At 41.5% G+C, this 25,124-nt stretch overlaps 1 protein-coding gene across 1 annotated transcript in view; it reads right to left on the reverse strand.

The window, feature by feature from the left end:
- The window catches only part of LOC114024241 (obscurin-like), a gene marked incomplete at its 3' end in the record, with an annotated part of 134,013 nt that overhangs the window by 5,582 nt on the left and 103,307 nt on the right, over window positions 1–25,124 (reverse strand). Inside the window, 8 exon segments of the mRNA XM_027837253.1 lie at window positions 1–187; window positions 1,960–2,091; window positions 2,359–2,622; window positions 4,570–4,894; window positions 5,253–5,403; window positions 5,717–5,993; window positions 6,338–6,601; window positions 22,980–23,246. The exon segment at window positions 1–187 is cut by the window's left edge and continues 104 nt beyond it. Of these exon segments, the coding sequence (XP_027693054.1) occupies window positions 1–187; window positions 1,960–2,091; window positions 2,359–2,622; window positions 4,570–4,894; window positions 5,253–5,403; window positions 5,717–5,993; window positions 6,338–6,601; window positions 22,980–23,246 (1,867 nt within the window).

Genomic DNA, 25,124 nt, shown 5'->3' on the forward strand with positions numbered 1-25,124 from the left:
CTGGGGATCACCAGCTCACACACAGCCCCATCCTGCCTCAGGCTGTATCTGTCACTGGCTCTGAGCTTCCCCGGCCCCTTCCTCCACTCTACAGGGGCTACCTTGCTCAACTCGCAGTGTAGGGTGACCATGGACCCTTCAATGGCCTCCATGATCTTTAGGCCTTTTGTGAACTGAGTCGGCACAGCTTAGGAAGGAAAAATGGAAAGGAGCTGCCTCAGAGCTGCCCATTCAGGGGAATCCATGATTTCTCATCATTTGTCTTATAGCCCCCCAGGAGAGAAATGGCCTAACTGTTTAGGGTGCTGGTAGGAGAAGATAGCCCTAGGTGGGAACGAAACTGGGAATCCAAATGCACATTTGAGTCATGGCACCAGACAATGCACTTCAGGATGTAACAAACAAAGGAGGTGACAGAGGGAGAAAAGGGAAGAAACAAAGTCCTATATTCAAGGAACTCTTTATAATCAGCAGCCCCACTATCTTCTCTTCTCCACACTTACAGGCAGTCTCCAATGTCACCAGTGCCCAGCCCATGAATCACCAGTTCAGGCTCCGCTTCTCCAATGGAGCCATCGAGTCAAAGAATCAATGCTGAATAGGAGTTCAGTGGTCGTCTACTCCAATCTCATCCCGTGTCTCTCTACAGTGCTCTCTGTCTACCAGATCCTTGAAAAAGTGACTATCAAGACTTCCCTGGAAGATTTCTATTAATGGAGTATTCCTGATTATGTGAGCCGGCCCATTGTACTTCTTCACAACTTTAACCATTAGGGAGTTGTTCCATTATCAATAATAATAATAATAATAACAATAATAGCATTTGAAGAATACTTGAAGAGTTGCAAAGTGCTTTCCATATAGCTCATCTGGTATGACAGAATCATAATAGCTAGCATTTATATAGGGCTTTACAGTTTGCAAAGCACTTTCTGTATGCTATGTCATTTGGTCTTCACAACAACCCTTTGAGGTAGATGCTTTATTATTCCCAGTTTATAGATGAGCACACTGAGACTGAGACAGACTAAGTGACTTGCCCAGAGTCACACAGAGTAAAGGTTTGAGGCACTCAATCTTCCTGACCCCTAGTCAAATTCATCCACTGTACCACCTAGCTCTCTATGCATTATATAAAGGAGGTCTATTCTTCCCTTCAGCTTTCCCTGCCATTGATTTGAGTTCTGCCCTCTGTGATCAATCAGAACAAATTTAAACTTTCAGTCACATGTCATGTCTCCAAATCTCCTGTTGTGTTTCCCTTCCTCCTCCTAATCTTCCCTTCCCCAAGAAAAAAACCATCCTTAGATTTTTCAGCTGGTCCCTGTACAGCCTGGTCTCCAGGTTCTCTCTCTTTGTTGTGAATGTCTTCCACTTTGTCAGCGTACTTCCTTGAAGGCTTCACTGAGCACCAAACGTTGTACTCAAATGTGACAAGAGCAGAACCCTCATGTCCTTTATTCTAGACTCCAAGCTTCTCTTGGTGGGGCCTAAAATTGTATCATCTTCTCTGGCTGCCATGTTATACTGCTGACTCATGTTGAGCATGCCATCGATTACTACTTTTCAGGATTTTTTTTCCATATCAAATACAGTATGTCTTTGCCTGTTGTTTTCTGTACTTGTGTAATTGGCTTTTGGAACCCAAGTGGAAGACTTTCTAGCCCATTGAGAATTATTTGGATTCTGATTCTGTCACCTAACATATTAGTTATCTCTTCTAGTCTGCAAGTCTGGTAAGCATGGCCATCCAAGTCATTGATAAAAATGGGAAACACCACAAGGATAAGGAAACATCTACAGACAGAGCATCTATATCAGAGACCTCTTTGCAAATTGACTTCTATCCAATATTAATTATTCTTTGGTCCCAGTCATTCAATTAGGTCCAAATGCCCCGGATTAGTCTATGATCTGGCCTACATCTCTCCCCATCTTGCCTCAGGTGTTATCTATTACTGGCCCTGCATGTCTCTAGAACCTTCCTCCATTCTTTGGGAACTACTTTGCTCAATTCACAGTGCAGTGTGGTGGTGGCCACTTCTGGGGCCTTCATACTCTGTAGTTTTTCCATAAATTTATATAGCATGGCTAAAGAATAGTTGGGCAGATATGGAGTACATGAGATACTCTGGGCCATGGAAGGTAGGTAGATACAAACATAAAGGAGGGAAAGTTAGAAAAATGGAGAAGATTGAAACTGAGAAAAAGACACAAGCAGGACTGAGGAAACACAGAAAAACTAGAATGTGTGAAGAAGAAACAAAAAAGACAGCATAGAAGGGATGGGGTAGGTGACAAGACAATAATGGATAGAAAACTTAATTAGCTGCCAATTTCCCTGTATGTCATCTTTACCCTTGACACTCAGATTTGCTGTGGTCTTCTCTTCACCGCACACACAGGTGTAGTCTCCAGCATCTTCCATGGCCAGCCTGTGGATCACCAGCTCACACACAGCCCCATCCTGCCTTGGGCTGTATCTGTCACTGGCTGGGAGCTTCTCCCGCCCCTTCCTCCACTCCACAGGGGCTGCCTTGCTCAGCTCACAGTGTAGGGTGGCCGTGGCCCCTTCAGCTGCTTCCATACTTCCCAGACCTTTGATGAACCGAGTGGGCAGGGCTGAAGAGGGGAAGATGGAGAGAAGCTACCTCAGAGATGCCCATCCAGGGAAACAGCCTTTCCCAGCATTAGCTGGGCTGGCCTGCAGGGCAGAAACAGCCCAAACAGCTGGGACCATGACATCACAAAGAAGCAAGAGGGCAGACAGAAATGAACGGAACACTTCAACTAATACCACTAATCACTGCAGGCACACAGAGGCATGCTACACGGGGACAGGTGAGAAATCAGACATAGGAGAGGGGAGCTGACCACAACTGACAGCCTTGTGGTTAATAGAGACAGGAGAGAATCAGATAAAACAACTAAGAGGCAGCAAGGGAGAAGTGGACTAAGGGTACCATATTCAGGATAAACTTCACAAAGTCACCATCATCTTTCTCTCTTTCTCATGCATATGTCAGTTTCCAGGGTCAACCACATCCACCCTACGGATCACCAATTCACACAGTGCCTCTCTTAGAGTTGGAAGGGATGTCCAAGGGCATCTGGTCCATCACCTGTACAATATCCCTGACAATAGGGATCCAGTATCTTTTTTTCCACTTTTTTTTGGAGGCAATCGGGTCAACTGACTTGCCCAGGGTCACACAGCTAGTAAGTGTCTGAGGCCAGATTTGAACTCAGATCCTCCTGACTCCAGGACCAGTGCTCTATCCACTGTGCCACCTAGCTGCCCTGATCCAGTGTTTTCTTGATGACTCCCAGTGCTGGTGAGCTCACTACCTCACAAGGCAGCCCATTCCAATTTTGCATAGCTCTGACATGTCCCTCAACTACTTGAAGACAGAGACCATTTCCTTCTTAGCCCTTAAGTACAAGTGATCCTCCTATGTATGACATGGCCTCTAGTTCTCTCCTCATCCTGATCACTCTAGTAACGTTCCTGCTTGTCAACATCCTTCCCAACAGTGGCACCCAGAGCTGAGCACAATATACCCTGTAGGTCTGACAAGAATCGCAAATGGCAGGGGCTAGGGAGAGCTATCTTCACCCTCTTTTGAATTCTATACTTCTACTAATGCAGTCTAAAATCACATTAGTTTTTTTGCATCCTGCATCACACAGCTGATTGTATTAAGCTTGTTGTCCATCGATACTCTGAGGGTTGTGGTTGTTGCTTTTGTTTTTTAAACGAACTGTTCTGTCTCTTTGCTTCCTCCATCCTGTACTCAAGTATTTGAATTTTTGAACCTAACTGTAGGACTTTACATATATCTTCATTCGATTTCATCTTATTAGACCCAGATATCATGCTTGCTTTTTAAAAACTACGTGGATCTTAACTTAATCTTCTACTGTGTCATTTTACCCTCCTGGCTTCATATGATCTGCACGGATGATAGGCAAATCATCTCTGCTTCATCCAAGTCATTGACAAAAAATAATGAACAGCACAGGACCAAGGACAGATCTCTGGGGCATTCCACTATAGACCCCTCAAGGCTCCATGAATCACTGCTCTTTGGGTCTAGCTCTTCAAACAGCAAAGTCTACCTGATTATCCTATCCTTTGCCTCCTATCCCTCAGCAACCCTCACGTTTCAACTTGTGGTTGTGGTTGGCTTCTGCAGACTCTTCCTTCATTCCTCCTTATGGGGGCTAACTCAGTTCATAGCGCTGGGTGGCCCATTTTGTGACCTCTGCAATTTCCTATACATTGGACAGGCAGGACTGAGAAACAGTCAGACAGACATAGAGAACATGAAACTCTTGGGAAGGTGGGAGAAGGCTGAACATGAAGGAAGTTGAAGGAAGTATGCTGAGAATCAATCTTGGATCATCCTGAGAAGGGAGTCACAGATCAACAGGGAGACAGGGAAGGAGGACTTTGTGAAGGAGACAGCACAGAGAGAGACCATGGTAGGCAAAGGGTGGGCTTGCTGAGAAGGCAATACAGGAGACAAAACCGAACCATGTGTCATTTTCCCCACATATGGTCTTTACCCTTCACGGTCAAGGTCGCTGTGGTCTTCTCTTCTCCGCACACACAAGTGTAATCTCCTGCATCATCGACATTAAGGTTGAAGATCACCAGTTCACACACAGCCCCATCCTGCCTCAGGCTGTATCTGTCACTGGCTCGGAGCCTCTTTAGCCCCTTCTTCCACTCCACTGGGGCCATCTTGCTTAGCCTACAACGCATTGTGGATGAGGTCCCTTCTATGGCTTCCATGCTCTGTAGTCCTTCAATGAACTTGGCAGGTAGGGCTGGGAAAGGAAAGATGAAGAGAGATTGCACTCAGACCAGCCCACCCAGGGGAACTCAAGTCTCCTCAGACTTTATTCTGTGGTCATCTGGATGAGAACAGACCCATCAACCAGAGGCCAGGGATGGAAAGGAAACCAGGAAAATAGACACCTTAATTAACTCACACCACCAAATACTGAACTCTAGAGTGCTAAACAAAGGAAGGCAAAGTTTCTTACACAGGCAGGGAAAGCCAAGCAGAGCCACAGCCTTCTGGCCAGTGGTGGGGAGGAGGAAAACAGACAAAGCAGAATTAGGAGACAACAGAGAAGAGTGAGAAATCCCATGTTCAATATACCCATTACAAGTAGGGTCACCATGGTCTTTTCCTCACAACACGTAAAGTCTCTAGTCATCCATGAAGCTCACCGGCTCACACAGAGCTCCCATCCTGACTCAGGCTTTGCATATCACGGGCTTTAAGCCTCTTTATCCCCTTCCTCCATGCCATGGGAACACTGCACTCAGTACACTCACAGTACAGGAGGACCCTGGACCTTTCTGTGGCTACCATGCTCCGCAGACACTCCCTGAGCTTGACAATGAGGGTCAGATAGACACAAAATGCCAAAAAATGCTGGGAGATAGCTTGACATAGAAATCAAAGGAAAAGCACAAAGCCAGAGGATGGGAACTGACTGTTGTGGAAGCAACAGTCTGGTGATGGGCACAGATCATTTCCTCTTCGGTAGCAGCGTGCTTTAGAGTCACAGAGCAGCCTGGAAGACAGTCAGGAGACAGCCCAGAATGACACACATGGAAACAGCGAGATGAGACAGGTACAGATGGGGTGGACAAGATGACCCTCAGCAGAAAACCAAATCCACGGCCATTTCCCCACACACATTGTCTTTACCCTTCACTGTCAAGGTCGCTGTGGTCGTTGCTTCTCCACTCACACAGGTGTAGTCTCCTGAATCATCCACATCCAGGTTATGGATCCCCAGCTCACACACAGCCCCATCCTGCCTCAGGCTGTATCTGTCACTGGCTCGGAGTCTCTTCAAACCCTTTCTCCACTCCACAGGAGCTGCCTTACTCAATTCACACTTCAGCATGGCCATGTCCCCTTCTTTGGCTTCTACGCTCTTCAGTCCTTCTATGAAGTTGGCAGGCAGGGCTGAGAAATGATCAGACAGACACAGAAAACATATGACACTTGGGGAAAGGATATCAGGTGGCTGGACAGGGATATGACAGAGGGCAAACACAGCACGTTGCAACAGATGGGGCTTGAGAATGAGTCACAAACAAGACCTTCTAATGAGACAGCCTGATCGGGAGTCATGAAGCACCTGGGAGAGGGGCTACGTAGACAAAATGTGGGAAACTGACAAGCACCCCATAGAGACACACATGGGATGGCACGGAAAGGTGGAGTCATGGGTAGAACGGTCTGAGTGACAGCGTAATATTGAGCAGAGAAACAAACTACAGACTCATTTTCCAACATGTGGTTTTTACCCTTCACTGTCAAGGACGCCGTGGTCTTCTCCTCTCCACATATACAGGTGTAGTCTCCAGAGTCATCCACATCAAGGCTAGGGATCCCCAGCTCACACACAGCCCCGTCCTGTCTCAGGTGGTATCTATCACTGGCTCGGAGCCTCTTCAGGCCTTTCTTCCACTCCACGGGAGCTGCCTTGCTCAGCTCACACCGCAACGTGGCTGTGCTTCCTTCTACGGATTCTGTACTTTGGAGTTCAACTATGAACCTTATAGGGAGCTCTGAGGGAAGGAAAATGGAGAGGGACACACTCAGAGCACCATACTAATACGAGTTCCTTGGCAACCACTTGGCCAGTTACCCAGGTGGGAACCACCTAGCTTGGACCATGATGGGTTGGGAATAAAGAAATAAATTCCAATAAGCATTTATTAAGTGACTCCTGTGTTCAGTTTGGAACACATTTGTGACGTTGGCAGGACTGATTCAAGAGGTGTTCCAGCCTCTGAGTAGCCAGGCACTACCCCATCTACCTGTCCATCCCCATCTATAAATACATATAATCATTCTTTGCATGGTTGCCACTTCTTCCTTCTTGTTTTTCTTCCTCCTCTGTCTTCTTTCTTTCTTCTTTCTCTTTTTCCTTCTCTTCCTTTTCCTTTTCCTTATTTTGAGATGCAAATTATTTAAATGAAATTGTTTTTACAATAAAAAATATAGACAGTTTAAAATACATTCATAATACACCTTTCAAAAGATGTGTGGGTGACACCCATTAAAAATGCAGATATAAATGGAACAAAGATTTACCTTAAATTTCATACTCACTACCTTTAAAAATTTTTATTGAAAATTAGAAAATCATCAACAAAATTGAACATCTCCATATACAAAGAAAACCAGGAAAAAGAAGATTGTAATAAAACCATTAATCTATTATATACAGCTTGTTTTTCACATATGTGTTCAATCTAACATAAGAGTACCAACACTGTCCTCCAAGTCTGTGTCCCCTTATGAACTCCCTTCTGTTCTTTTCTGTGTATTTTAAATGTTTATTGATTATCTTTTCTTTCTTTATTGTTATCACTACCTCCTCATAATTCCAACAACTTCCTCCCACCTCTACAATAGAAGTCCTCTCTTTAGTACAAACAAAATTAATTTGTATCATATTGGCCATGTCTGAAAATGTATGTTTCATTCTACACCTCAGTCCATCATGTCTTTTTGAAGAGGTGGGAGATATGTTTCATCACTAGTCTTCAGAGACTGTGATTGGCTATTGCACTAATAATAAGAATTCTGAAAGTTTTAAAAATTGTTTTCCTTTCAATGTTGTCATCACTGTATAAATAGTTGTCCTGATTCTGTTCACTTCATTGTGCATGAGCTCATACATGTTTATCTGGTTTATCTTCATTCATCCCTTTTGTAATTTCTTACAGCGTAATAATATTATATTATATTAATATAACATATTTTGGTCATTGATAAGCATCCACTTTGTTCTCGGTGTTTTGCTATAATTTCTTTTAAAAGATTGCCATAAACATTTTTGTAGAAATGGATCTTTTCTCTTCATCTCAGGTCTCTTTGGGAAATACACCTACTAGTGACATCTCTACGTAAAAGATATGAACAATTCAGTGACTTTTTGGGGTATAGTTTCAATTAGCTTTCCAGTCCTAATTCATGGCTCCCCAAACAGTGCATTGATGTGTCTATCCTACAACAGCCCCACCAACAACTGCCCTCTGATGAGTGGGAGGTGGAAATTCTGAGTTGATTTAATTAGCATTTATTTTATTATAAGTGATCTGAAGAATTTTTATATTGTTGTTAATAGTTTAGATTTCTTCTCTTGAGACATTCCTATTCATATCCTTTGACCATTTATCTATTACAGGAAGTTATTATTTAAAAAAAAAGTTTTGTTGACATATTTTGTTTTTAATATCACAGCTGTTTTTAGATATATCATTCCTCACCCGTTAGTGAACCTTGTAAACAAGAAAAACAAGTAAGCAAAGCTAACTGATACTGTGACCTTATCTTTAAGTGTATTTTAACATTCTGCACGTGAGCTCCCTCACTACTCTACCAAGAGAAAGTAAATATATTTTATTATCTGCTTCCCCAAAATTGGACATCATTATTACTCAGAATTCAACTTCCTTTTAGTATTCTTTTCATTCACATCATTGTGGTCATTGTGTATAGTGTTCTCCTAGTCCTGCTTCATTCGCTCTTCATCAATTTATATAAATGTTCCCTTCTTTCTCTGACTTTTTCATATTTGTCATTTCTTACAGCATAATGATATTCTATTATATCATATATCACAATTTGATCATCACTGGGCACCCACTTTACTTAGGATTGGGTTTTTGTTTTGTTTTGGTTTGGTTTTGGCTACCATAAAAATACTACTATGACCATTTTGTCATGTATGGGACCCTTCTTCCTATTTTTGGCTTTCTTGGGATAGACATCTAGTGATCAACGAGTTACTTCTCACTTCTTAAGTGAGAAGCTTAGTGACTTTCCTGCATAACTTCAAATGGTTTCTACATCAATTGGACCACTTAAAAGCTTCACCAACAGTATATTAGTGTTCTCCAATTCTTCCAACATCGACCATTTCTGTCTTTTATCATCTTTGCCAACTTGCTTGGTTTGTGGTGAAATGTCCAAGTTGTCACAATTTATATTTTTTCTTATTATTAGTGATTTGAAACAACCTTTCATGTGGTTGTTGACAAATTGCAAATCTTTTTCTGAAAACCATTTATAAATGATTCTTGGTCTCATATATTTGTGTCAATTCCCTACATGACTTGAGAATGAGACCTTTATTAAGAGATAGTTCATGTAAAAATCTATTTTCCATTGACCTATTTCTCTCCTTATTCTAGGTTCATTGATTCAATTTTCCATCCTCTGCTCTTCTAGACAAAAGGTAACAAGGACTTTGTGACGTCTTCATGTCCAAGTACATGAACAAAATGCTCAGTTTACTGGGACTTATGCAAAATGCAGGGTAAGCACTATTCTTGCCATCTATGAGTTTATTATAATCAAGGTAAATCAGTAGGTAGCTTTTTATAATAAGCTCAAATTTTGTACTTGAAAGAAAAAGAATACTTTTCAAACTATCTAAATAAGGCCTAATTTCTCCTCTGACTTCCAGTCTTGTATCAACCCCTAGAAACCTCACTAATTCTCTAAATGCATCATAATTCACCAAACTTGAACTCATGATCTTCCTCGCCTACTAAATCTACCCTTTCTCCCAACTAACCCAGTTCTGTATATGCCATCACTCTCTTCCCAGTCATCCATGTTCAAGATTTTAGAGTCACCATAGACTCTTCTCTTTCTCTCACCCTTCGAATACCTTTATGAAGCATGCCCTTGAAGTATGTATAGACTATTCTCATAAAAAATTACATCCAGATGGGAAGGTAGTGGGCAGACAGGTTGATAGCTGATTTTCTTTCAATAAGGTTTTTTAAAAACTATTAGTTGAGTCTGAGACTTTCTCTATGACTTCTGTGCCTTCCTCTTCTTCAGATACCTTGTGAAATAATCCCTCGATGCCCTCTCAGATGTGTTGCTGCCAGCATAGGTTACTTTCATGTGCACTTGGTGTAATCCACCATTACCTGGTATAGTAGGAAGATCACTGCCTCTGTACTTAAGAGTTCCTGAGTCCAAATCCCATCTCTGCCATTTTACTCCCTGTGTGATTTTGGACAAGTCATTTGGCCCCAGTTTCCTTAACGATAAAATGAGGCAGTTAGAGGATGGTCTCAGGTGGCTACAGATCTCTTGATCTGTGTTCCATGATGCTTTCCCCATCTTCATTCTCCTTTTGGCATTATTTCTTCCTCTTCTATGTGCACAATCAGGATGGTGATCCTAAAGTCCAAGGATGGACGCTCCACTTGTGTCCTCAGCAGCTGTTTCTTATTAGCCAGTACCTAATTTCAACTGATTTGACGCACGTTACAATCCAAGAGGCTAATGATATACTAATTTCTTTCTATAGACATGAGGTTAAATGGTAATTAAGCTATTATCATTATCATTACTTCATTCTTCTCATCTTTTTATGCAGTGGAACTAGACAGAAATAACCTTGGGACATGTAACTATCCTGCTATAATTCCTTCATGTTTGTTTATTTGTCAAATTATTGCACTGGTGGATAAAATGATAAGATTTTCATAATGTAGTAAAAAGCATTTGGATGCAGTCTATCTTCTAGACAAATCCAGGAGCAGAGAGGATAATGGGAACAATATTATACTTCTTCCTGTTTCTATATGGTGTTGATTAATTCTGCTAGGTCTTTATATTTTGAAAGCTTTCCTAATCACGTTGGTTGGAAGTTATGAATGTTTTCTATGGCAGCATCTATTAAAAACATTGTTCTGAGACATATGTGGATTAACTTTATGTCTGAGGAGTTATGATGATAGTCTTAGCTGTGATAATGTTCTGGAGTACAGTTCATCTGAGCATTTTTTAAAGGAGATTAGGGGGTTTGTAGTTGCAGCATGAGGATTTGTCATCTGTTAGTTTATGAAGAATAACAACGTTATGCGGTATAATTCTTTATGTAATTTTCATTGGTCATCCACCAAAACTTCAAATGCAGTCCCCATTTTGAGTCTTCTTTTCAAAGCAGAAGAAACATTTATGCTAAAGTATGGATTATTGCAGTCTTTTTTACTTGTGTGTTAAGGGTTAATCGTTTCCTTTCAAGCACAGTTGCTTGTAATCTCATAAGTTTCCATGCCAAAAATTCAACAGGGTTTTTTTTCCTTATAATTTTTATAAAAGTCTTCAGTCCCATGTGAAGATGACAGTAGCTTCTTTTGAGGTTATTCTCAGGATAATTATTGGCACCCAATCTGAGCATACTTCCCATACGGAAATAGTTGCCACTTCTCAATGTCACTGACTACATATCATCCTTCAGGTTTTGTTGTTGTTGTTGTTGTTTGCTTATTTGTTTGTTTGTTTTTGGTTTTTGGTTTTTATGAGAACGAGTCCGTCACATTTCTTTACAAATAACAGCCACCTACATCTTAAGTCAGTGAGGGTCTTGAATGTATGACAAGGCCCTGTTGCCCCCCAAATTAACCATGGGCAGGGAAAGACTGTCCATGATCTTACACACATGTGGCCTGGCCAATTAGCACTCAGAAAAGGATGTCCATGAGGTTAGAATTGTGTGCCCTGACCAATTAGCACTCTTAAATCTACAACAACATTTAAAACATAGACCTTTACTCATAAGGAGTAGCATTAGAAACATGACTTTTCCTCCGTATAAACAAGAACAACCCAGTCTCAATGGCATTGCTGTCAAAGATTTGTCCTACGACCCTAACATGAATGCTGAGGCTTGTATTAGCCTGAAAAAGGCTGGCAGAGGACCAAGAACTTTACAGAACTGAAGGAACATGCCCTTTTATCTAGAAGAATCTGTAGCAGCCTTGGGAGTTTTAACATTCCTTGCATTCACCATGAATTGATGGATGGATGGATGGATGGATAGATGAGTGAATGAATAAATGAAAAAGCATTTATTTTAGTACTTTATGTACCAAACACTGAGTGAAGTACATACAAATAGAGAACAGCAAGCTAATCATTTAAGATCCAGCCAACCCAAACTAATGTCTTTCAATAAATCCCAGTGGAATCCAAATGAGTTGTGTGTTGAATTTTACTTTCATCTTTTAGTTGTATGGAAATTTGCCATATTATACATTGAGAGAGCATTTGCTGTTAAATGTTGAGGATCAGACAAAAGGCCTGGGCATCTACCTCCCAGGGTTGTTGTGGGGATCAAATGAGATAATACATATTAAATGCTTTTGCAAACCTTAAAGCACTAAGTAAAATTAACTATTATTAGTATCTCTTCAACCCTTAGACTTAATCCCATGAATTCATGACACTTTGATGGTGACAAGAGTCTGTTATAAAAATCCTTGAAGATCTTTCACATTTTTTTTTCTGTTTATTTTCCTTCCAATTTCATCCTTAAATGTGCTTGAGATGCTTTCACTTGGTTAGGTCTCTCATGAAACTTTATTTAAGCTGATTTTACCTTCCATTGCTTCTCTCTGTTTTATGAAGTAATAACACTCATAATTTTCTGCCATCCTTCTCTGTAAGATTTTACAAAGGACCTGATATTCTAAACTGAAATTGCCCTTGGCTATCACACATATCCTTTTGGCAAGTAAGCAAGTCAGGTATTTGCTAAGTAATATGCTTTTTTTGTTTTTACTGCTTTTTAAAGTTTAATTTTATTTTTTCAATGAACAAAAACTATTTTCTCTCCCTCCCACCTCTCTATTCTACTTTGAAAAAAAAAGAAAAAGAAAAGGAAAACCCTTTTAACAAATATGCATATTCAAGCAAGACAAATTCTTACATTGACCATGTTCAAAAAATGTCTTCTTTTGTACCTTGAATCTAACAACTTGCTACTAACAAGCTTTTTCTTTTTTAGCTTTTTGAGTCTCCTCATTGAGGCAAGTGAGTTACATCAGTCAGACTTTTATATGAAATATTGTAAACTGAGTTTATATTCTTCTTTCTTATCTTATCCCATTTTTCTGTAGCTCCTGTGTTGTTCTGGAGATGAAAGATCTAAGCAGATGCTATCCCATAGTTCATGAGTTGATAATATTTTTGAACTTGGAATGGGAATGTGTTTGCTTAAGTCTCTTATCTCCATAGCAACACATGCCATATTTCATTATTGTAATTTATTTAAATAAGTCATTATTTAAAATAATTTAATTAAATAAATTATTTAAAATAATTTAAATTAAATAATTTATTTAATTGCATGCCTTGTCTTTTTTAGCTTTTTTATTCTTCTAGCTTCATCCTAATTTTCTGCCTTTGCTCTAACAAGTTGGTGGTCTGAGCTGATTCAAGAATGGTATCCCTCACCAGTATTGAGTTGCCTCCTATCTGTTAAAATATAATCAATTTCACTCTTATGATGTTCTTCACACGTTAGTGTCCTGACAGCTAAGTTAAAGTTTACAGACCACCTAAAAATTGTGTGAGTATTAACACACTCTCCTCTTTTCATACTATTCTTCCATCAACACAGCAGGAGCAGAGGTGGGGTCAGGCATAGCAGAGAGGATCAATTTGTGTTTTTCTTTGTTTCCTGGATTGTTTTGGCTAAAGAATTCAACACCCAAGTGTTCAGTCTACTGGTGATGGGCCTCTTCATAAGCTGGTCCTCAGAAAGTAGACTTAGTGTATGGCCAGAACTCCAAGCAAAAAGAAGTAGCCAGAGATTATGCTCTGTGGACATAATCTTCAAGAACCAAGGGTTATCTCTTGTCATTTTGTCATTATAGTAAGTGTAAGATTATCTTGATTTGCATTTCTCTGATTGTTATTAGGGAATCAAAAACTCTTTGTAGTTTGTCCTTTGTAAATTGACTGATTGCGTCCTTTGCTCACTGTGCCAGTGTTCCATTGGAGAGTGCATTCCATCAAACTTATAAATCTACATTCATTTCTTATAGATTATGGATGGCAGGCCTTTAGCTGATATATTTGCTGCAAATATTTTTCCTCCATCTGCTTCTTTTCTTTTAATTTTAGAGATATTGCTTTTTGTTGTCCAAAATCATTTTATCCTCATAAATCAATCTGGTTGATTTTGTCTCCAATGGATTCGTCTGTTGTTTGGTTGATAAAATTTTCCTTCTCTCCATAACTGAGACAATTGTATTATTTCTCCTAGTTTTTATGACTTAAAAACTAGAGTTCTGATTCACTTAGGGTTTATTGTAGTGTGTGGATCCAAACAAACTTTCAGTTTTATAAAATGTCTGCTATAAACCTTACAAAGATCGTACACAAGTTCTCAGAGAAGGTAAAAGAGTCAACTTGTGGAGGGTTGGAGTGGGGGCAGTTGGGGACTTCATGATATCTCTTAATTCTTCAAATACTTCCTTCTACTTCCCTGCATTTAGACCTGGGATACTTAACCTTTTTTGTATCATGGAGCCTCATGGTGCTCTGGAGAAAATTTTCAACCCCTTCTCAAACTAGTATTTTTAAATATATAAAACTAAATATATAGTATTGCAAGGGAAACCAATTGTATTGAAATATAATTACCAATTTTAAAAATCCAACATGCTCAGACCTCAGGTTAAGAACCCCTGCTCTAGACCATTCCTCTGCTCTCAGATACCTCCCCAGGACCACAGAATGAAGGAAAGATTCAGATCAGCTGATTTCATGACTTGGGAGAAAATGAATACAATTGGCTTGAATGATGGATGGAAGTAAAGAATGACAGAACGTCCAAGAAGGAAGGAACCCTAGAACATAGCACCTAGAACATCAGAGCTGTAAGGCATTGTAGAAAATAGAGTATCAGATGCTGAGTGAAGTGAGCAGAACCAAGAGAACGTTGTACACAATAACAGTCATGTTGTGCGATGACTAATATTTATAAACTTAACCCTTCCCAGCAATACAAGGATCTAAGACATCTCCAAAGGCCTTGTGATGGAAAATACTATCCACATCCAAAGAAAGAACTACGGAATTTGAATGCAGATCGAAGTATACTGTTTGCTATTTTTTTTCTCTTCTGTTGAGTTTTGTTTCCTCTTTCTGGTGGTTCCTCCTATTGGTTCTAATTCTTACTTACAACATTATTAATGTGAAAATGTTTAATAGGAATGTATATGTATAGCCTATATCAGATTGTGTGCCGTCTTGGGGAGGGGTGGGGAGGAAGGGGGAGAAAAATTTTAAATTCAAAAGCATATGGAAGTGATTGTTGATAAATCAAAATAAATTAATAATAAAAAAGAAAATAGAGTATCAGAGACCTTAGAACTTAATAAATAGAATGTCAGGGCTTGAAAAGACCTTAGAGATCATCTAGCCCAACCCTTTCATTTGTACAAAGAAGGAAAGTGAGTCCCAGAAAGGAAAGTGACTTGCCCAAAGTCAAGATATAGAAGAGCTGGGACTTTAGCCTAGGTCTCCTTTGACTCCAAGTCCAGGGCTCTTTCTTCCATCAATGGCCATCACTCATTCCATAAACACTTACTGAATATCTATTATACCCAAGATATTTTCCCAGGCTTTATGGACTTAAAATCTATACGAGACGAAGTCACTGCCTATAGTGAAGAACCTATAGTTCCATTAGCAGTGATGAGAGCATAGTGTAGTGGTGGTTTTGGAGTCAGGGGCCCTAGGTTTGAATCCTACCACTACTATTGCCCATAACTAAAAGTTCCAGCTAAGTATTCTAACACCTTAGGGAAATTCAGGTGAGAGGAATAAGGATTGGTGTCTAAGATGTCACATAGATACATGGTTGAGGTAGACTACAGGAGGTCATAAGAATTGGGAAGTTGAGGACCTGTGAAGTCAAGGTGTTTAAAGGAAGCGGGGCTTGGGATGGAGAAGATAACTGTGAGACTAAACCTAGTAAGGAGGAGGCAAAGTGACCTGTAGGTCCATCAATGTCAGCAAGCAGGACTTAGACAGGATGGAGTGAACTATAGAAGAGAGATAGTTGATTAGGGATGATGGTAGAAAAGAGGTCCCAAAGTAGTTGTGCAGAGTGAGGAGAATCTGAACTCCTCCTCTTGGCTCTAGGTGTCAGAAGATGTAAGAGAAGGGGCAGTTGGCCTTGGAAAGGGTTTCAAAAAATGTAGTAGTTTCAGAAGGAAACTAGGTTTCAATGAGCCGCAGAAGATAAAGGGAATGTGAATGGAAAAGATCTCGGGTGAAGAGAAGTTTAACAATAGAGGGGGGTTCTCAAGAGCACAGTGGAAAGGAAAGGCAGAGGAGGATTGGGTCTGGGAGAACTAAGGATGAGTTTACTAGGGAGAAGAAATCTCCCTGGATGAGAGGGTTGGACTGGTCCCTTCCGGCTTTAAATGTATGAGCTTATATTGATACCTAGAGCAAAGTTCCAGATGCCCCATGCTATTTCCAGTGTGCATACTCTCTGGCCCTTGGTTTTATCATCTGTAGAATAGAGATAATCATATTTGCACTCTCTACCTGTGAGAGCTGTTGTGAGGGAAAAACTCCGTAAACGAACGGAAGCTATTATTATTATAAGAAGGGCTCATTTCCTTGGCAAAAAGAGGTAACCTCTATTGAGGAGAAAGAGAAGAAAGACAGATGAAGAAAAGAAATGTGTGATGGATGCAGAGGGAAACAAGGTAGGATAGAGCAAGCAGAAGAGTGGATCCTCACAAAGAACCTGCTTGTCTCACTCCTCTGCCCAATTAAGCATTGTGCCAGATACTGAATAAATGTTACTCGATGACATTGCTGGTGCTACTAGTGCAATGTGACAGACAAGATCAATGCTGAAGCTAGCGACAGAGGTACTAACGAAAGTAGCCAGGGAAGATGAAGCCCTGCAAAGGGTTATGCCATGAGATAGTGAGACAGGGTAAAGCACAGCCAGAGCGTGCCCAGAAATGAAGTGGGTCACCTAGACTTGACGTGGGATAACCAGATATGAAGTGGGTCACACCCAGGAGAAGAGGAACACCCAGTGCTAAAATGGGAGAGGCAGGGAAAAGGGAAATCACTGGATTTAGAACCAGAAGGCATCTTAGAGAGTCTCTAATCCAACCCCTTCACTATACAGAAGAGACACTTGGGGCACTTAATGCCCATGGCCACGAAAGTAGAAAGTCTGATTGGGATTCAAAACTAGGTCCCTTGATTAATATTTTCCATTATGTCATGAGTCCTAGAGGATTCAGAAGGAATGGGATGATGCTGGGGGTCTTGGGAGTGGATGATAGAGGGTGAAGTCAAGCTATGTGGGGAAGAGCAGTGATTCATGTAAGAAAGGGTATAGTCTGAGTGTGGGAAGAAGTTGAATCTGGTAGACTAGGGTTAAAAGTTTGGGTACTGTCAATACCATACAGAGAGTGGGGTATTATGGGGTATGAAGACAGAAGAGGGTACAGCCAGTACCTTACACTACATGCGAGGTTTCTTTCCTATGCTCCTGCCCCAAGGCTTCCCAAAATAGTACAAGGGAGCAATGGTGGACTGCAGTGGCAACACTTCCACTTGTTGTCTCTCCCTTTAGACAGTAAGCTCCTTAAGGGCAAGAGGATTGTGTTTGCTTTTCTTTGTGAGTGCTTAATAAATGCTGGTTGATTGAATGACTTCCACAGAGCATTTAGAGAATCCATAAAATGGGAAGGGGACTGGTGTGTCTTGGATCACACTAACAAGAAAGAGGGTAGTTATAACAAGGGCAGGGGAGAAACCAGCTGAAGCTAGGAGACCTTGTAGCTGAAGCATCTGCAGTGTTTTATCCTGGATCTTTATCCTCTGGTATCTCCCCTGGTATGGCAGTAATTGTCAGGAAGTTCTTTCTTATACCAAGCCAGAACACCTTTCCTGCTTTGTTCCTTCTTCTACTCCTTGGGAACAACTTCTTCCGTATGAAGTCAGCTACAATCTCCTCAAGTCTTCTCTTCTCCAGGATAAACACTCCAAGTATACCTTCTGGTGGTTCAGGGTACAAGCCATTATTTAGCAGGAAAAGATACGTGGAAATCCTACTAATAACTGTGACAGTGCCAGAAGCCAGGCCAGACACTGGGCGATCCCTTGACCTCATCCATGGGAGTAAAGCAGCATGGTGCTAGAGATGATGGATTCCTACCTTCACAGGAAGGACATGATGCAGCAGAGAAGGCCAGGGACAGCAGCTGCTGGCTCTTCTTGGTAAGATGGAGGTTTCAGAAGTTTGGAACTGTCCTCTCCTGCCATTTTCTGGACCTGGGCTCACAGGGTGGCTCACAAGGGGAAGCACTGAATTCTTCCAATGTTCACAGTTAGGTTCGTTAAGAGAATGAATGGTTTGTCTGAACTAGATATCAATACCAAGTAAGGAGTTAATGTGTGGCACAGGGGGCCTGGGCTACTATGATAGTCTCCTAATAGGTCTCTCAACAACCCATCTCTATTTTCTCCACTACATCCTATACATTAGGGGTTTTTAACCCAAGGTCCATGAACTTATTTATTTAATATTTTGATGACTATTTCCTCTGTAATCCTATGTAGTTTATAGTATAAATTTTAAAGCATTATTCTGAAAAGGGTCCCCTAGGCTTCACCAGACTGCCAGAGTGGATCATGATCGAAAAAAAAAAGGTTAAGAACACCTGCTATAAGTGATGCCCAAAGTAATCCTTCTAATAAACCGATCTGACGATGTCACTCCTTTGCTCAAGAACATTCAGTGGTTCCCCATTGCTTGTAGATTGAAACACAACCTTCTGATTCTGGCATTCAGGCCTCATCTCAGATGATCTTCTTCATTATTCTCTGTTCAAGTAGAGTGGAATAATAGCTTTTCCTTGATCTTGTCCTCTCTTCTCTCACCACTATGTATTTGCAACAGGCCTTCCTCCACACCTGGCACACATGCCCTCCTCATCTAAGGAAGTAGAGAAGTACTTGTGGAGAGTGGAGAGACTCCTCACTGGAGTCATAAGAGCAGGGTTCAAATTTCACCTCTGATACTTACTACATGTGTTGTTCAATGATTTTCAGTAATATCTGACTCTTTATGACACCATTTAGGGTTTTCTTAACAGAGATACTAAAGTAGTTTTCCATTTCCTTCCCCAGCTCATTTTACAGATGAGGAAACTAAGGCAAATAGGGGTAAGTGACTTGCCTAGGGTCACAAGCTAGTAAGTGTCTGAGGCCAAATTTGAATTCAGGAAGATGAGTTTTCCTGACTCTAAGACTGGCATTCTATCCACTGAGCCACCTAGCTGCCCTTACACTACCTATATAAATTTGAACAAATCATCTAATCTCTCTGAGTCTCAGTTTCCTCTTCTGTAAAATGAAGGAATTGGAGATGATCCCTGAGCTTCCTTTAAGCCCTCAATCTATGACTCATCTCTTTGAATCTCTATCTTCCTTGAAAGACTTCAAACACTTGGATATTTGGTCTCTTGAGAAGCCATCCTTGTTACCCCAAGTTAGTGCTTTCTCCCTCAAATTCCCTTGTGCCTACTTCTTTATATGTATATTATATCCTTGTGAGCTCCTGGAGTACAGGAATTTTGGTCTTCATTTTTCCAGTGCCTTGCAAACACCAGGCACTTAATAAAAGCATTGAATTGAATTTATTTTCCTGAAAGTCCTGAAAATCCTGAAATTCATTATAACTTCCTTCCTCATCCAGATTAAGGCCCTTCTTTAGAAATTCTGAGGGTACACTGAATCCTCCTCACTTCAGAGAGATTGAGTTTAACAGTTTCTTTCCTCCAAGGTAAGAGAAGGCCTAGGGTAGATGGAGGGTCCCAGGTACTGGGGCAGCTGGTCTTCTACCAGCTTCTATCCTGAGAAGGAGAAAAAGGCACAGAAAGCAGAAACGTGGAACTAACTATCCCTGACCTATGGTCTCCAAGCCAAGGGCTGCACAGTCACAAATTGTCAGTCATAGAATCTTGATGCCTCATCACTTGCTTCCTGGAACTACCCCAGGCAGATAGCTGCATCAAACCTTTCTAAAGGTTTTCATGGAAAGGGACTCCATGTATTTCCAGCAAGTGGTTGGAAGCTGGTGGTGGTGTTGTTGTGTTGGCCTCAGTGATGGAGAGGGAGGCTCAGAGATGCCACCTCTGGAGCCATGATTAAACTAAGATGATGGCATTCATTTTTGAGTGGATCTATAACGGCTTCAGCAGTGTTCTGCAGTTTTTAGGACTATTCAAAAAATTCGGAAAACTTATGTTCGTGGGTTTGGACAATGCAGGCAGGAAAAAATCCTTTTGCATATGCTCAAAGATGACAGACTGGGCCAACAAGTCTCAACACTACATCCAACATCTGAAGAGCTGATGATTCCAGGAATGGTTTCTTCGACCTTTGATCTTGGTGGACATGAGCAAATTAAATCAGCTTTGGAAAAAAAAAACTACCAGCAATTAATGAGATTATCTTTCTGGTGGACTGTCCAGATCATCCTCATCTCATGGAATCCAAAGTTGAACTCATTGCACTAATGAGAGATGAAACAATGTTCAGTGTGCCATTCCAATGCAATCAGTCATCCAGGCAATAGGCATTTATTAACCATCTACATCGTGGCAGGCTGTAGTCAGGCTCAATGTATTAACTGAGGAAAGATTCCAGAGATATTTGGGGTTTACAGACAGACCACAGGAAAGGGAAATGTGCACTTAGGAAGTATTCATGTGCAGTATGGTCAAGAGGCAGAGATTTGGCAAAAATTTTCCACTGACTATCTCAGGACATTAATTGATATTTGGACGGTGTTTTGTTCCTTTGTTAAAAAAAAAAAAAAGAAGAAGAAGAAGAAGAAGGGGAGCCTTCACAGCTCCCCTAGGTCAGTTTTTCTAGTGATGAATTCCTTGGAGGGCGAAGAAGTTCCTGCCGATGCCTAACTGAGTTTCATTTTGCTATAATGTAACCTTGTTTCCTCTTACTCGGTTCTCAGTGGAAATGAAGGATAACTTGGTTGGGGCCTCCACATATTTACTTTTTGCAATAACCCAGATTACTGCTCTGTCCCCCGCCAGCCACTACTGTCAAACATAATTCTGTTTCACTTGCAAACACCCCTTTAATTATTAATCATCTGTTTTACTGAATGAAGTACCACCTGCTACAACCGTCTATCAGGCATTGACATCGAGAGTCCAAGAATCACTGGCTGGGAAGGGAATCTTCCCCTGCAGCAGTGTTCATAATGTCCCCAGCTAGAAGTGGTCTCTCCTTCCTCAAATCTGTTGGTGCTTTGCCTGGTCCTCTCCTTTGCACTTAGCTCATTCCCTTGTGTACCGAGGGCATTTATGGAGATGTCCCTCCGCACCTTAGATTCTGGGCTCCTGGAGAACATAGCCTGGGTCATAGAGGTCTTTGCATTGGAACACCAAGCATAGCACCCCACATTGAGCAAGCATCTAGGAAATGTTTGTAGGATTAAGCCGAATTAACTGCCTATCCTCCTACTGATTTTCATTTTCTTAGAGTTAGAAGGCATCTTAGAGATTACCTGATCCAACCTTTGTCCCTAATAATAATGATAACAACAAAAACAGTAATAATTAGCATTTGTATAGCACCATAAGGTTTACAAAGTGATAAATATATATATATATATGTTATTCTCATTACATCTCATATATATTGTTTCTTTGTATAAGTTACGTCATTTGATCCTCACAGCAGCTCTGTAAGATAGGACTAAGGCAGACAGAGGTTAAGTGACTTGTCCAGAGTCACAAAGCTAGTCAGTGTCTGAGGCAGAATTTGAATTGAGGTCTTCCAGTCTCTAAGTCCACTGCTCTATCTACTCTGCCTCAGCAGCAGCACTCTATCCCCACACTGTCATAAGACTCATGGTCCAGGAGACTCCCATCCCTCATAAGGTTTCTATGTGATCTTGGGTAAATCCTTTAACCTAACTTTCCTCATCTGTAAGATAAGGGGTTGGATTAAATGATCTCTGAGGTCCCTTCTATTTTAAACTGATGCCTCTGTTGATACAGATCATTCCATAGTGGAACAGTTTCGTTAGAAAATCCTCCCTCTCAAAAGTCTTTGTTCAGCTCTCTGGATCAACACAGAACAAATCTGCTCTCTTTCCCACATGACAGCCCTCCCAGATATTTGAAGAAATGGCTCATGACCTACCCTACCCACCAAGCCTTCTGTCCAGTTCCTTGACTGGATTTTCATATGACATAGTCTCCAGACCCCTTACCATTCCAGTCAACCTTCTTTGGATATGCTCTGGTTTGTCAATATCCCCTTTAGATATACTACAGGAAGTTCTCTGACTGGAGCAGAGAACAGAAAGATGATTACCTCCCATGATTTGGACATTAGACCTCTTTCAGTCACTCATACTTTTGGCTCATACTAAGCTAACAGTTGGTGAAAAATATCAGCTCTTCCAATATAAACTGAGAGAACCAGAGGCTCCTCAGTCACCCAACTCCTTATTTCACAAAGGAAAATTCCTCTCTGGACTGGCCAGGGGGACCCATAATATCTAGTAACATTTATTTATATGGCCCTTTGAAGTTTGCAAAGCACTTCACATGTGCAATCAATCACATTTGATTCTCACAACAATCTTGTGAGGGTGGTACTGTCATTATCCTCCATTTAATAGATGAGGAACCTGAAGGAGGTTTAGTGACTTGCCTAGGGTCACACAACTAGTGTCTGAGGCAAGATTTAAACCTAAGTCTTACTGATTGCAAGTCCTGCACTCTTATTTATCACAGCAGCAAGCTGCCTCATTAGAGTGTTGTATATTATAATTACTTATGTCTGTGTCACTCTTCTGGACTCATGAGAGCAGGAATAATACCTAGTACAAACTATGGCTCTCCCTCAGGGCTGAGCAGAGTGTTCTGTATACAACAGGTGTTTAATAAATGTTTGGGGGAGGAAGACAGGGAGGAAGAAGGGAGGTGGGGGGAGAGAGGGAGAGAGGGAGAGAGGGAGAGAGAGAGAGAGAGAGAGAGAGAGAGAGAGAGAGAGAGAGAGAGAGAGAACCACTAAGAAAACTATCTGAAGAGATGTTACCCTTGACAGTCAAGATGGCTGTGGTCTTCTGGTCCTTGAAGACACAAGAATACTCCCCGCTATCCTGAGGTTCCAGGTCTCGGACAATCAGCTCGAGAGAGGCTCCTTCCTGCCGGAGGTGATACTTGTTGCTGGACCGGATCACCTCGTTGGCCTTGTGCCACTCCACGGGGGCAGCCACAGCGGAGAGCACACAGCGCAGAGTGGTGGCTCCTCCCTCCGACACTTCTATGGCCTTCAGCCCCTCTTTGAAGTAGATTGGTGCAGCTGGGGGTGAAGGGAACAGCAGAGAAGGGAGACATCAGAACCGAGAAAGAAAGGACAGCTCCTAACTCCTCCATACTTTGTTCACTTATTCACTGTCCCCCAAACATGCTTTGTGTTTCCTCACCACCGTTACTTTGCTTACACCATTCTTCTCATTTGGAACGACTTCCTCTCTTACTCTACGTCCATCCCTTTGGCCCCCAGGAAAGGCTGCACAGAACAGGGTCCTCATAGCGCCTTCCCCCCAGGGAACCTTTTGCTTTTGACTTTAGCCGACTGGATCCCTGAAACATATGCTAAACCAGCCTAGCCTAGAACAAAACTCTGGGGATCCCGAGAACTAGGAGAACCTCCCTTCTCTTCGGGAAAAGGGCTCCTGAGTCCAAGGAAAAGAGGTCCTAGTCCCATGCCCAGGTTTCTAGAGAATAAGGTTAAAGAAGAAGGAGCAGCAGAACTAGAATGGCATCCATGAAAACCTGAAAGTTTCCAGCAGTTTCAAAGCTGGGTGTTAGGAAAAGTGAAACTTTTTCTTAAGCCATAACCTGCTAATTAAATAGAAATGCGACAGCGGAAGGAAACTTTTGGGAAATTCTCACGAGCTCAATGAGATCAGTCCCCCACTGGTCCTTCAAATCCCAATTTCCTTTGACAAGCTGCAGCTTCAGTCTCAGCTCAGCCAGGCTGCAACAGAGTCCAATTCAAGGGCTTTCTAAGGACTCACAGATTCCATAACAACGTGTCGACTTTTGCATCAAATGATGTTGAATTCAAAGACTGACAGCTAATTAAAGTGGGTAAAGTAAAAACTGTCACCTGTTATGGTAAAAACACTGGCTCCAGCTTAGAGAATGAAGAGGAAAATGCCATTTTTTTTTTTTTGCTTCCACACGGCGTTTTTGAAAAGAAGCAAGGAAGAGACTAATTTATTCTAGCAAAGCAGATACGACTAGACTAGATTCTAAGAATCCCAGTGGAAAGAAGCACACACCTACAAGGTTTTACATCATCTTTATTACACGGCATGAAGAACCAAGTCAAAAGTTCTTGCTTTCTTATGAACATTCCTTAATGAACTTATTTTTAAATTTTTTTAAAAAGAAAAGAGAAAAAGAGTGCCTGTTTCCCTGGGTCAGTCCACCAACAAGGGGTCTGGGATCTATCCAGCTGTGCCTCCCCCCCAACCCAACCCAAGATCTTAGTCAATCAGCAAGTGATGGTACAGTGTAGGGGCAAGAACACTAAAAAGAGAACAGGTCCTAGTCTTGATGCTGCCCATACTTTGCTGGGTGACCTTGGGTAAGTTATGTCCCCTCTCTGAGCCTATTTCCTCATCTGCATAATGAAGAGGTCTGACTAGATGATGTCTAAGGTGCCTTCCAGCTGCAATAGTGTGTGAGTCTACAAGACATAGCTGAGATCAAGCTTGCAGAAGAGGAAGCAGATTATGAGTCTGGCTCACAGTGAAAGGCAAGAGAAGGTATGGGAATATACGAGTAAGAAACGTTGTGGGTTATGGGATCGGGGTATATTCCAAAGTACTGAGGAAGTGACCTAATCAAATCTGTGAAATGCCATACATGAAAGTGAAAGAAACCCACCACAGTATTAAAAGACTGGGTGTTCAAAGATGATTGCCCACCACAGGGAACTGGTGAGTGGCTGCAGAGAAGAAGACTGAAGCTAGTGCCTTAGGAGACACACTCAGTTGTGCACTGGGATGAAAGGAGCTACAAGGGAGATCAAGAAGAAATTTTCTCAGAGGTAGGATAAGAAACAGAAAAGAATGGTGCCATGGAAGGAGGGAGCACGTAGAAGCAAGGGACGGTCAACAGAGACAAATGGAGCAGCACGGCCAGAGAGAAGGAGGACTGAAAAAAT

The sequence above is a fragment of the Vombatus ursinus genome, unplaced genomic scaffold, assembly GCF_900497805.2.
Source record: "Vombatus ursinus unplaced genomic scaffold, bare-nosed wombat genome assembly UNPS02014820.1, whole genome shotgun sequence".
In the NCBI taxonomy this organism is placed as follows: domain Eukaryota; kingdom Metazoa; phylum Chordata; class Mammalia; order Diprotodontia; family Vombatidae; genus Vombatus; species Vombatus ursinus.